Source organism: Symsagittifera roscoffensis, chromosome 1 (genome assembly GCF_963678635.1).
Source record: "Symsagittifera roscoffensis chromosome 1, txSymRosc1.1, whole genome shotgun sequence".
Lineage (NCBI taxonomy): Eukaryota > Metazoa > Xenacoelomorpha > Acoela > Convolutidae > Symsagittifera > Symsagittifera roscoffensis.
This window is the reverse complement of record NC_087062.1, coordinates 13,741,874-13,754,214: the sequence shown is the minus strand read 5'-3', so window position 1 is coordinate 13,754,214 and position 12,341 is coordinate 13,741,874. Positions and strand designations below refer to the sequence as shown.

The following is a 12,341-nucleotide window of genomic DNA, read 5'->3' as shown; positions in this document are numbered from 1 at the left end:
TCCGAGTATTTGAGTGCTAAAATTTGATTGCTAAATTTCAACTATAGCATAATCAAAAATCTTTCAAACACATGTTTTTTTTCATTACTTTGGAAAATGAGAAACTTTCCATATGCTTTCCACATAATCGATATCCCATGACATTGAGCTTGCCATCTTATCTTTTCGACATAGTCAGATTGTGTTTTAATCTTTATTATATAATAAGGTGATTCATAAATTAGTGTCTCTAAGTGTCTCTATTTATACCAAAATGAGGCGTCAAACAATTCAAAAGCGCTAAGCCGGAAACAATTCGAGTTAATTCTTATAATCTCTTTTCACTTGGTTAGCTCTCAACAATTAAGACGCCGAAGATGCAATTCGCTAATTACACTACGCGAAGTAATGGTCTCAATTAAACTCGTTGGTATTATTACCAATTGGTCGGAGCGCAAACTGGTAATTTAAGTTCGAGTATTAATTGTATGTATCTTGCAGCTTTTTTATCTAAACATACTCTCTCCAAAGTCTCAACAAGATCATTCTTTCTAATCAAACAGATTTTGTTATTTGTTCTTACAAGTGTAACTTTGTTTAACCGATTAGAATTTTCTTTTCAAAACAATTAATTTACTATTTTTCTCCTTACATTGAAATTTTACTAAAATACTTCAAAAATTTAATCACCAAGAAAAAATACAGCCTTTACATATGCTTAAGACATCTATAAACGTTTCCATTTGCAAAGATTCAATGGCGAGTTCCCTCGCTCTAAGTTTCAAAAAGCTATCATTAAACTCCAGTAACTCGTCAAACTCCCAATCTTCTAGACCACCTACCGATGAAAATTATACGCTGACTATTATTTGCCCTTTAAAAGCACCGTTTTATATTGAACTTCCCAAGAAATCAACCTTGCGTGACCTTCACATTGAAGTTTCAGCACGTCTTTCCCTTTCACGGTCCATTTTCAAACTTGCAACTAAAACTAGTAAAAACATTCCAGATAATTTGACTTTCTTTTCCGAATTCGGGCTAAAAAATGGGGACACAGTTTATCTCAACGTGAACATTCAAAGCGGGTTTAAATTCAATCTGGCAAAATGTTCACCCGCACGCAAAGCGGTTCGGCGACACGTTTTGGCCATGACTCCAGAGCAGGTTCGAGACTTTTTCGAAGCTAAGCACGTGATTGCGATTCAAGTTCCCTACGGAGGCGGAATTGGAACTCTGTCTTTTCACTTGGAAGAACCTCTGAGTCAAGATCCCGCCTTCTACCATGGAAACCTGCTACGGATGTTCCACGTAGGTCAGACTCGGCTACTTCATTCGATTCTGATGTTGGGAGAGGGATCCTTCAAAGGCAAATACAACGGAGATCTGAATGCGGCTGATTTTACTTCAAAAGGAGTTCCTGCTAAGACGGTGGACACTTTGATAACGATTCTTGAAGGATTTCTTAAGACGGTGCACAAGCTGTAGAAACTTTTAAACCATGGTCAAAACTTTCATTTAATCATTTTGTTTGAATTGAATTAATTGTGGTGCTTATCCATGAGCCGTGAGCCGTTTGGACTTTTGTTTGATGTCTACTTTTTAACGGTTATTTCGATTCACCCCATCGATACCTGCTTTTCTTCGTCCATATATCCAACTTCCTATTTCTAGGGCAGGTTGTATTCAAGATTGCAGTTTTACTTTCATATATTTCTTTTTGATAGTGATGCTTCTCATTTCTTTGGAGTTCAACTCGAGTTTTTTGCTGATCTCTTTTGAGTTATAAGATTGGAGGAGGTAGGGAGGGGGGAGACAGAACTAATTAACCGAAGCTACAACTTTCATATCGAGTGGCACACTTTGCTAAGTTCATAAATTCAATTGGTAGATTTGATCTTCTAATGCGTCATAAGCGATAAAGCTCGCCTCAATACTACTTGTAGAGCATTACGAAAAATTTTGAAGAAGCAGTGACACGTTTCATTTTATTGTATAGTTAGTTTCTCTATTGTTTTCGTTATGCTTTCAATCATAGCAAAAACTAAACGTTCAATAAAATATCTTGTACTGCTAGTATTCTTTCTGGGAGTTTATACCTTTGACTGGAACCAATCGGCATGGAAATTCAAAAACTTCCGCACCAAAAGTCAGCAGATGCTCCCTGGTCGGAAATTGTGGGAACTAAACTCTGTTGAAAAAAATTCACTGGTCGGCGAGCAGGATCATCTCAAACCCACTTTTTCCCAAGTGACCCAGAACCGCGATGAAACGTGGGCGAGTTTCGCCGATCAGTTTCAAGTTTCTCCGCTGGTTAAATTAGCGATCTCAAAATTAGATTTCAAAAATTGCGTGGGGCACTCAAGCAAAACAGATGATCCGATTTTGAAACTTGACGCGACAGATTGCGTTTTATTTTGTGCCAGTCGAAACTACAAAAGAATTAATATACGAGTTGACGATGAGGCTACCTGTTTTTGCTCGAATCTAACAGAGAGAAAAGCAGTTGGTTGCAAGTCGGATAGAAGTTACCGGTCATACGATGTAGAAAAGTTCCCAAAAATACTGGTTCAGGTTAGCATTTCTATGTCAAAGTTTGCAATATCGACCCCCAAAAAAGGACGTTAATAGCCCGACAAAAAAACTTTTAGTTTATTAAATCCCTTGTTGACGGCTACTAGTTATCTCGCAAAACAATTCTACAACTTTTCAAAAGTCTTAATAAGGCGTATATAATGTATATTTTGTCAAAAACTAGCAAGATTAGCAAGACTAGAATTGGTGATTCTACTGTATTACATGCTATAGTAACCTGAGCGTAAGATGGATTCGTCATTAAGTTAAGTAGAGCATCAAACAAAGGTTCGAGTTCAAAATAGTTCATTCTTCGAAGATATCGTCCCTCCTGTGCCAGAAAATAAAAGTTGAGAAAATCGGCGAAACCCCCCCCCCAAATCGAAACTAAGGAAGCTAATGTTATGAAATTCAGAGGAGGGATACTACAGATGATTTGATCAGGGCATGCGAAAAACGGGACCCCTCAGACCCTTGGGGGGCAAGTGATAACAGTCCCCGGAAGTGTTAATGGCCCTATCAGAACACGAAAACTAGCGGCGGTAAGGGGCTCAAAATATAGTATGTTGTAGGCCTAGTTAAGGGAAGCTTAATTTTAGAATCCCATACTCCTAGGAACACCACTTCCAATTTTATGCCCTAAGTGAACAAACCCACCCCTAACTTCCGGAAGTCGTTTCTCGGCCTACAGTGATCACGGGGAGCTGAAACTTCGAGAGATGATAGGTAATGGCAAGATACATCTTGTGTTATAATTTGAACTAACTCCGGTGGGTGGGTCGGAGGCTATTAGCACTTTAAAAAAACACCACTTTAGACCAAAAGTAGACAATTAACGCAAAATAATGAACGGTGGCAAAAAGATTTTATTGCAGCAATCGACATAAAATAAAATACGAATCACGAAAAAGACCCCTAGTGAGTAAAAACCCTCCGGCGACTCCTTCCAGTGTTAATAGCCCATTTGAAAAAGTGATAATGGACCTTAGAAATGGGATAACTTGTGAAGTATTAATGGGATATGGATAGAACTTGGTAGTTAGGACCCCATGGGATTCTGAAATCAAATATAGAAGTTTGACCCCGGTTGAACCCTGGGTGACCTCAAATTGACCTTTGGGCGTCTTGACCCCAAAATTGCACAGAAAACCCCAAGATTAACACCGGAAAGTGGCGTATTTCCCAGCCCAACCCCTGGAAAGGAGAATGGGTCACCTTGCTAAAATTTGAGGGAAAACTTATATTTTAGGAACTAGAGCAGAAGCTGATATAGATATAGCTTTTACATTGCAACCTTGGAATAGTGGAGTTAATTTAAAGTGGACTTGGCAAACATTGGATTCAGTTTAGCTTGGCAAGTGATCTATTAATTGCAATTCATCTAGACTAAAGAAAAGTAGTTCCAGAGGAAATTGATAGTGATAGGACCGCAGCGTGAGAATTAGGTCTCCTAAGTAGAATGAAAAGACAGTGAATTTACTTGGCTTCCCGGAGGTGATCTTTTGTTTAGATTTGACCCCTAATAGATGAACTTACTCCCCTGATAGCTAGAAGGTCGGGATTGGAAAAGAGTACAGACAGAAATTTTAGATGCTTGGAATGAAATAGCTTCCCATGAAAAGGGTCTCTCCCTACCCTTGGGAGATCGAAACGATAACGGGATAATTAAAATAAAGACCTTGGGAGGATCACTGAGTAAAAATAGCCTGGTTTGGAGGTTGAGTTGAACCCGAGAATTGAAGTCACTGAGGTCAGGAATTAGTTGATTCGAATCATATGAATTTTGTTTGCTTGGTCAAATTGTGACACCCACTGCATACCGGGTAACTAATAAGCGTTAAAAGGTTGATAAAATAAACCAAATTGGGCACGTGGCAGACTTGACAGGAGGAAGGATATAGTCTTAAAACATGTGCGGACGGGTGATTTAAGCGGATGTCACGACTGATAGAGAATGGCGTGACTTAACTAAAACTTAGTGTATAGAAAGATAAGGAATTGGAGGGTACCGGAGAGCGTTTAAGAGTCAGAACAATTGTTAACTACTATTAGGAGTAGCTGGTTCTCAGTCAGAGAAGAGAGCAATTGATACTGAGAGAGAGAGTATAGATGATTCTCAGTTAGTTAGAGAGAAAAGTTATTGCTAGCAACTTGAGTAATTGGTTCTCGGAGTAAGAGACCAGTAGATAGTTAGTTCTCATCAGAGATTCTCTATATAGAGAGAGAGAGAGAGAATAGTCTAGTGTTAGTGAAATTAGTGAAAATTAGGCCGATAAATCGCGGACCTTTTCCTTTTGAGTTGATTATTAGATTGTTTCCTGGCCACTCAAAGCCTTCTGTAATTGGACATATAATCATCTAAATTAATTTATCATTGGAAATCCTTGCAATTGTATCAAGTAGACGAGATAGACAGCCTTACGAGCAGTACTCAGAAGGGGCAAGCAACATAATACAACACAGAATATTTGCCACCAACTAACCCTTTCGGGATTGTAGATAGTAGTGAACCTCGGTCTCCCCGCTGAATTCACTGCCCAAGGGACCACTTTGCGTTTTCGTTAGGAAGAGAGAACAAACCCAGTGAAGCAAGATTCTAGATCTACAAAGACCATAAATTACAGCCTTTGTAGGTAAAATTGTAGACTTCATTCAAAGAAAATACCTAATAACAACTAACAATGCGTTAAGATAGCAAAATTTTTACGAATACAAATTTTTAGCTACATACAGCCGTCATATGGACGACTTTCGATTTTCTGGAACACTACATTTATTTCTACTTGCTTTCCTCCAAAAGTCAGGTCAGAGTCTAGGTCCTTGTATCGAAAACCGACATTTAATTCGAACCCGATAGGCTTGTTCGTTATTGTTCCGACGCTAGTAACGAAATTAACGGAATAATTGTGCTCGGAGTGGGTTTTTTTCTTCAGTCTAGGTCCTTGTATGGAAAACCGACATTTAATTCGAACCCGATAGGCTTGTTCATTATTGTTCCGACGCTAGTAACGAAATTAACGGAATAATTGTGCTCGGAGTGGGTTTTTTTCTTCAGACAAATTTTGTCTTTTTAACTAGCCATTTTTGACGGAATTTTTAAATAATATTAAAAAGGTATTGTTGTCCTGAGCTTAAAATTGAAAAATATTTCACCTCTGGTCTTTTTTCCTAACGTTATGGGGGTTTAGAGATTGCCACTTTGGCCAATTTAGGACAATTAACGCGCGAGAAACTAGGCGGAGATTTAAACTGTCTCAGAAACTGTTCCATAATTTATTACTCAATTTCATTTATTATTTATTTTTTTCATGCTTTCTACCTTAAAAGGTATTCGCAACCTTCAGGGCTTTGCCCTGATACGAAGAGTTTTATTTCTTTCTTTGTTAACGATGCATTGCTCATATATCAGCTCAGTTTTTGATTCCAGAGACATTGCTGCCTGTTGAACGGGTCTTCTCTACTTCTTTTCTAAGCGTAAATTTCAAGGAGGGGGTTTGATGAAAGGTTTTAGTTTTTCTCAAAAATTTTACGATATGTCCTTGTATTCCACAGGGCTTTTTGTCATCTTTTAAAAATGAAAAGCAGCTCTCAGTGTTTGTACCCGATTCAAACAGAAACTCTGGAGCCAAAAACAATGCCCAGGCAAGACTGCTCGTATATCAAGCTGAAGCCCTGAATGTTCCGACTATCCTTTGATTCATATCGAAAAGTTTTTGTGAAGCGAAAATATTGAAAACCTATAAGTTTGAACAAAATCAAAATGTGAAATGTTGAGTCCTACGAAATGGTGATGTCCCTCATGCTGGATGGACCAAATGCTTGAAATTTGTTTTGGCTTTTTTTCAGCCAATCAGAATTGAGTATTGAAAAATCTTAGGGAAATAGCAAAAATTTCAAACTAAGCAAATAAAACCAGGCCTTTAGTGTTAATATTGACCGATTATATAAAAGGCAGATGAATGAAAATCATGCTCGATCGAAGGCGGATCGGAAAAGTTTTAATAATTTTAGATACCGATTTACAAAAACTGAAAAAAAAACTAAATCTATTATACCTGCACCTATTTTATCTGCATCTAGTATGTTTATTTTATTATGATTTTCACACCGAGCATAAATTTTCCGTTTTATTCGAAAGTCGTAACAAAAATCAATATTAGTAAATTGATTTTTGGCTACCTTAGTGGTGCAATTTTTACTGAAACGATCAACCAACGTGTGTATTTATTGTAGAATTACACTAGATCTTAAGTAGTCCGCTTTTAATTACTTGGCGCAACATTGGCGAGTTTGGTCAATGGTACCCGGTATCCGGTAGCAGTAAAAGTAACAAACGAGTATGCTTGCACTTAATTAAAGCCCGGTTTTCTGCTGGAATATTAGCGACTTTTTTATGCGTAGCAATTTATCTGCACTCAATCATTCCAAATTGAAATGAGTCAAGCTAAATGGTCTTATTATTTCCAGAAACGACTCAAACTTTAACACTTTGGTTTTATCAGCCTAAAATTTGTAGTTTGTCAATATTTTATATACCAAAAACGATTCCCGAGACCAATTAATGGGCAGTAGAAATATTCAGGGCTATACCCTGAAACGAGCTTTCTTGTTTTTTTTCAGGCTCTTTTTCCAAGTCGCTCACGAAAAAATGTGATCTGAACTTATCACATTTTTAAGAGAGTTTTTCGTGCGCAACGCGGAAAGAGAACCTGAAAAAAAAACAAGAGTGCTCGTATTAGGGTAAAGCCCTGAATGTTTCAACTGCCCATTAATTGGTATTGACTCGCTTTTGGTATATAAACTATTGACAAACTACAAATTTTAGGCTGATAATATCAAAGTGCTAAAATTAACCCGGCATATATATTCCTCACTTTCATCGAAAGTCGGAACTTAAATGTTTAAATGATTACAATTGGACTAATTTGTACATTATTCAAAACAATTTGATGAACATGTCTTAAAAGTCACTTTGTTGAAGTCAAATTTATTACTCATTAGTTCGGAACAAATCATGCTATTATTAAAAGATTTTACCGCATTTTTCTATAATTCATGTGAGACAATTCATGTCATGAATATCCTCGGGGGAGGGAGATCTTATTTGGTACCGAAGGGGAAGGAGTTGAGCCAAGTTTTTTTGTTTTTGTTGTAACACAATTAAAGTGGTCTTAAATCTTCTTTTTTGGGGTTACGAGGGCAAATTTCACCGCTGGTCTCGTTAAAGTACCTAGGGCTGTTTTCAGTTTACACGAGCGCGCGATGCCATCCGAGCCGGTGGTTCCTCGGATTGCATCCATTTAGTCCTTCTGATGAGAGTCGGAGCGTACTCTTTAAGTAGACGCCTCCAGAAGCTGTCAAGTCTATCTTATGCTCGCTTCCAGGACTTGTTGGACAGTTTACTGGTAGATACTTCGTAGAAGGCTGCTGCTGGAGCGTAGATGAATGGGCGACCCATTAAGAAGTAGTTGGGTGTCAGTGGAAGGTCGTCGTCAAGGTCGCTACTGACATGAGTTAGCGGACGTGAGTTGAGGATTGCCTCGGTCTCGGCTACGATAGTAGCAAATAGATCTCTTGATGGTTGATCAGAACCGAGATTTAGTAATAATGCTCGTTTTATCAATGAGACGAGTCGCTCCCACACTCCGCCAAAATGGGGGGCAGCCGGAGGTTTTAGGCGCCATTCAACATTGTGGATTTGTAGCATTTCAGTTGGGGTGGTTTCGTTGAAGTTGATTGGTTCTGAGCGTAGTTGTTTACGCGCGCCGACGAAGTAAGTAGCGTTGTCGGAGATTAAAAGCTTAGGTGTGCCTCTCCTAGCAATGAAACGTGTAATTGCCGTTATACAGTTGTTCGTAGTAAGGTTGTCTGTCGATTCCAGGTGAACCGCGCGAGTAGAGAGGCATGTGAAGAGACAAATACAGCTTTTTTCAGTTGATCCTTTGTTGCTATGTAGAATGGCCCGATATAGTCAATTCCTGTGTTTTTGAACGGAAATGGGTCGCCAGACGGATCGTCGAAACGAGTTGGCGGCAAGTCGGCCATGAGGGGATGTAGCCCTTTGCCTTGGAATCGTCTGCAGAGAAAGCAGTTATGTCTAATCTGTCTGAGTGTTTTTCGGAGCCAAATGATGACAAAACTTTGTTGCAGGTAGTTGCGAATGTACTCAGTGCCGTGGTGCATGCAGCGGCGATAAGCGCTCTCGATCATCATGCGCACAATTGGGTCCTTTGCGTTAAGAATTATTGGATGCTTCGTTGCGTCAGGTAAAGGTGAGTTTCGTAGTCGTCCTCGCGCGCGAATAACACCGTTGTCGAGAAAAGGTGACAGCTGTTGCAGTTTGTCTTTGTTTTCAACATGTTGCTTGGTTCGTAGTTGGTTGTAGGTGTCACCAAAGGTTTCCTGCTGGGACTGTTGATAAAGGAGGAGCTTAGCTTTTTCTAGGTCTTCCATAGTGGTGAAACGTTTACCATTTCCCTTCAGTGTATCGACAAAAACTATAACCCGAGCTGTGACCCGAACTAATCGAAACCAATCTGGAAACCTGGAAGAATCGATTAAGGGTGTAGTTGAGGGGCTAACCGTTGTAGCATTACTTTGTTCCATTATTTCGTTCGAATAGGCTCATTGTTGAGTAGAAATTGTGGTGCATCCAACCAGAGCTTTGCTACGTCTTTAAGTTCAATTCCCCGTGTAGCGCTGTCTGCTGGGTTGAGTCTACCAGGGATGTGTTTCCATTGTTCGGCTTTGCATAAAGTAAGTATTTCACCTACTCTGTTTGCGCAGTAAGTTTTCAGTTTACCAGGTGAAGCGATCCAGGGCAAAATTGTAGTGCTATCCGTCCAAAAGTGAGTGGAGTGGGGCTTTAATCGCATTTCATCAGTAGCGAACTTGCATAGCCGAGCACCCATAAGGGCGGCTTGTAATTCCAGTTTACGAATGCTCTAATGGTTCAGTGGTGCTACCTTTATTCTGCCAATCAAAAAAGTAGCGTGTATGCCAGAGCTGCAAGCAGTTCGGAAGCAGATACACGTAGCAATTGCTTCTTGCGACGCTTCGCAGAAAACATGAAGCTGTATATCACTAGGTGACAGCTGTGGACCAAGTAAGCGCAGCAGCCTAACAGGGGGTACTTGTTTGCATTGGTCAACCCATTTTATCAATTATCGGAACAAAGTCACTGGGCAGGGTTTCGTCCCAAGAGATACCAGATTTCCTCAAGTTTTGCAGAAGAATTTTGAGTTTTATGACAAACGGCGCTAGGATGCCTAGGGGTCGAAAACCCTTGCTACTGTAGAGAGAACTGTTCGGAGTGTAGATGATGTAGTATTAGTTAGCTTGGTTGTTGGTTGCACGAATATCGTATCGTCAGTTGTGTCCCATTTGACCCCCAGGACACGATGCACTGTAGCATTAGTAGAAACTTCGCCTCCATCAATGGAGTAGATCGCGTCATTAGTATTAGATACGATCTTAGTTAGGTTGAATCCCCCCTGTCTTAGGGAGGATTTTAGTTGCGTAGTTGAGTCTCTAGCCTCGTGTGTCGTGTTGAACGAGTGAACAAAGTCATCCATGTAAAAGCTTTTGTGAAGCAGTTGAGCAATAATGGGTTTGGTTACGCATTAATCGGCAGCTGTTTGATGAAGCGCAAAGATGGCAATGGATGGTGAGCATTTTGCACCAAAGATAAGTCGCGTGTATTGGTATTGTTTGATACCATTTGTAGTAGACCAAATGAAGCGAAGCGCATTTTGATCTTCATCTTTAATACCTATTTGCATAAACATACCTTCAATATCCGCCGATAGAGCCACAGGCTTTTCCCGGAATCGTAGTAGAAGTCCAAACATGTTGTTTAGGAGGTCAGGTCCAGTTTCGAGGCAAGAGTTCAGCGAAACGCCCTTGTACGTTGAGGCAGCGTTGGCCACTCTGCGTACCTTTCCGAGCTTGTTTGGATTAGTTACAGGATGATGTGGGAGGTACCAAAGTAATTCAGATTGTGGGTATTGGAAAGTAACGGGCTTGACGTAGTTATTTTACAGGTCGGTAGTAAGCGATTTCTCATAGAGTTGCATGGTTTCAGGGTCTTTTCTGAGCCGTTTTTTTTAGCGATAGAGTTGAGCTTTAGCTACCGGATAATTGTTTGGCAATTTTATTTCGTTTTTCCAGAGTAGATTTATTTTGTAGCGATCTCCATCGTGCTCAATGCTTTTTTCCAAAAATCTTAGTTGTCGTTTGCTTTTATCTGAGTATGTAGCTTTGTTATCTTCCTGGATGCCTGATCCTTCCACTTTCCAGAATTTTTCCACTAATTCAGTGAGATTAGCGTCTTCTTGATCATTTAAGTCAATGAAGTTAGTTGAGTGTGAATTTGATCCGGAACTATTAGATTTCTGGTTGAGTGGGCCAGTGATCGTCCAGCCTAGTAGGTTTTTTACAGCGTAGGGGGTGCCTGTAGGACCTTTTCTGATATCGGGCTCCGCAATATTCCAGAAAGCATCTACGCCAAGCAAAATTTGAACTGTGTTGTCGCCTAGTTCAGGAAAGTTGACATGTCGAAGGTGATTGTAGAGTGAGCACGTTTTGTTAAGGTTGTTTGCGTCGATGGCGTCAAAACTCAGAGCTTCAACTGAATAGACTGGTTGTAGGGTGAAAGTAGGCTTTGTAGCGTTATGTGGTCCGATACTAAGCCGGACGAGCGAGGAAGACACTTTGTCCTTACTGAAAGTACCTCGTACGCTAAGCTGTAGTTGTTGGCTTGGTTTGCACTGAAGTGTTTCAGCCGTTTTGCTGAGGATATATGAGCAGCTGCTGCAGTTGTCGAGTATGGTGTAGCAATCAAGTTTGATGCCATTGTTAAACAGTGTTAGCGGCACAAATAGTAACTGATAAATTAACTGGGGTTGTTTTTTAAAAACGAATAACGAAAGGAAAAATCAAAAAATATTCAAATAACTCGCATTGATGTTCCATGAATATTTATCTATCATAATCATTTTTTTCCATAGCTGTCATTATAATTGATCCGAAGTACTATTTAGGACCACGCAATTGATTTTAATCTATTTAAACTCAATGTGTCTAGCAAAATTAAATCGGTTATCACCCAGTTATCCACTATAATGGATTGTTTCCATTTTTCTGCAAATACTGCAGTTTTTTCTGCACTTCTCACAGCCTATGCCATTTTTTATTCTATACGCAATGTTGCCTTATTTTAAAAACGATACATATCACACTTATAGCATCCCTTTTCTCTATTTGACACCGAAAACTAACCCTAATACTTTGACCCCCACCTACCCATAACTTCAAAATACACTTGTTGCCATACTCGCCCATCTCCCCAAACACTTGCCACCTACCTGAAACTTACGTTCACCACACTTACGTCCACTTACGATCACACCCCATTTACAACCCCACACTATTATGCTGCTTCGCTCGAAATAACACCACACAATTTTTTAAGGTGAAGAGGCATGAAAGTGTTGGAGGGTTGGGCATATATCAATCTAATGGGTAAGTGTAGGGGATATAGTTATTAGTCTTGCGGCAGCGTGAGGCAAAAATTCGTAACAGGCGACAATTCGTAACAAGCGAAAATTCGTAACAAGCGACAATTCGTAACAGTAGATTTTTCGAGGAACACTGATTCATGCGCAGTATTCCCTTCGAGCCTGATGTAAGCGCAGCGGAGCAAGCGTACCCGCACTGACAAAAATAGTTTCGGATCGATTTAAATTGATTTTAAATCGGTTTTAAATCGATCCAAATCGATTAACAATGTA

The 12,341-nt window shown here is 39.7% G+C and overlaps 1 protein-coding gene across 1 annotated transcript in view; it reads left to right on the top strand.

Annotated features, from left to right (window-relative positions):
- The first annotated feature begins 308 nt into the window (after positions 1-308).
- LOC134857595 (sialate:O-sulfotransferase 1-like) overlaps positions 309-12,341 on the top strand; it is an 82,910-nt gene continuing 70,877 nt past the window's right edge. Inside the window, exon 1 of the mRNA XM_063873745.1 lies at positions 309-2,550. Coding sequence (XP_063729815.1) covers positions 1,999-2,550 — 552 coding nt within the window. The 5' untranslated portion in view covers positions 309-1,998. The remainder of the gene's footprint in view (positions 2,551-12,341) is intronic.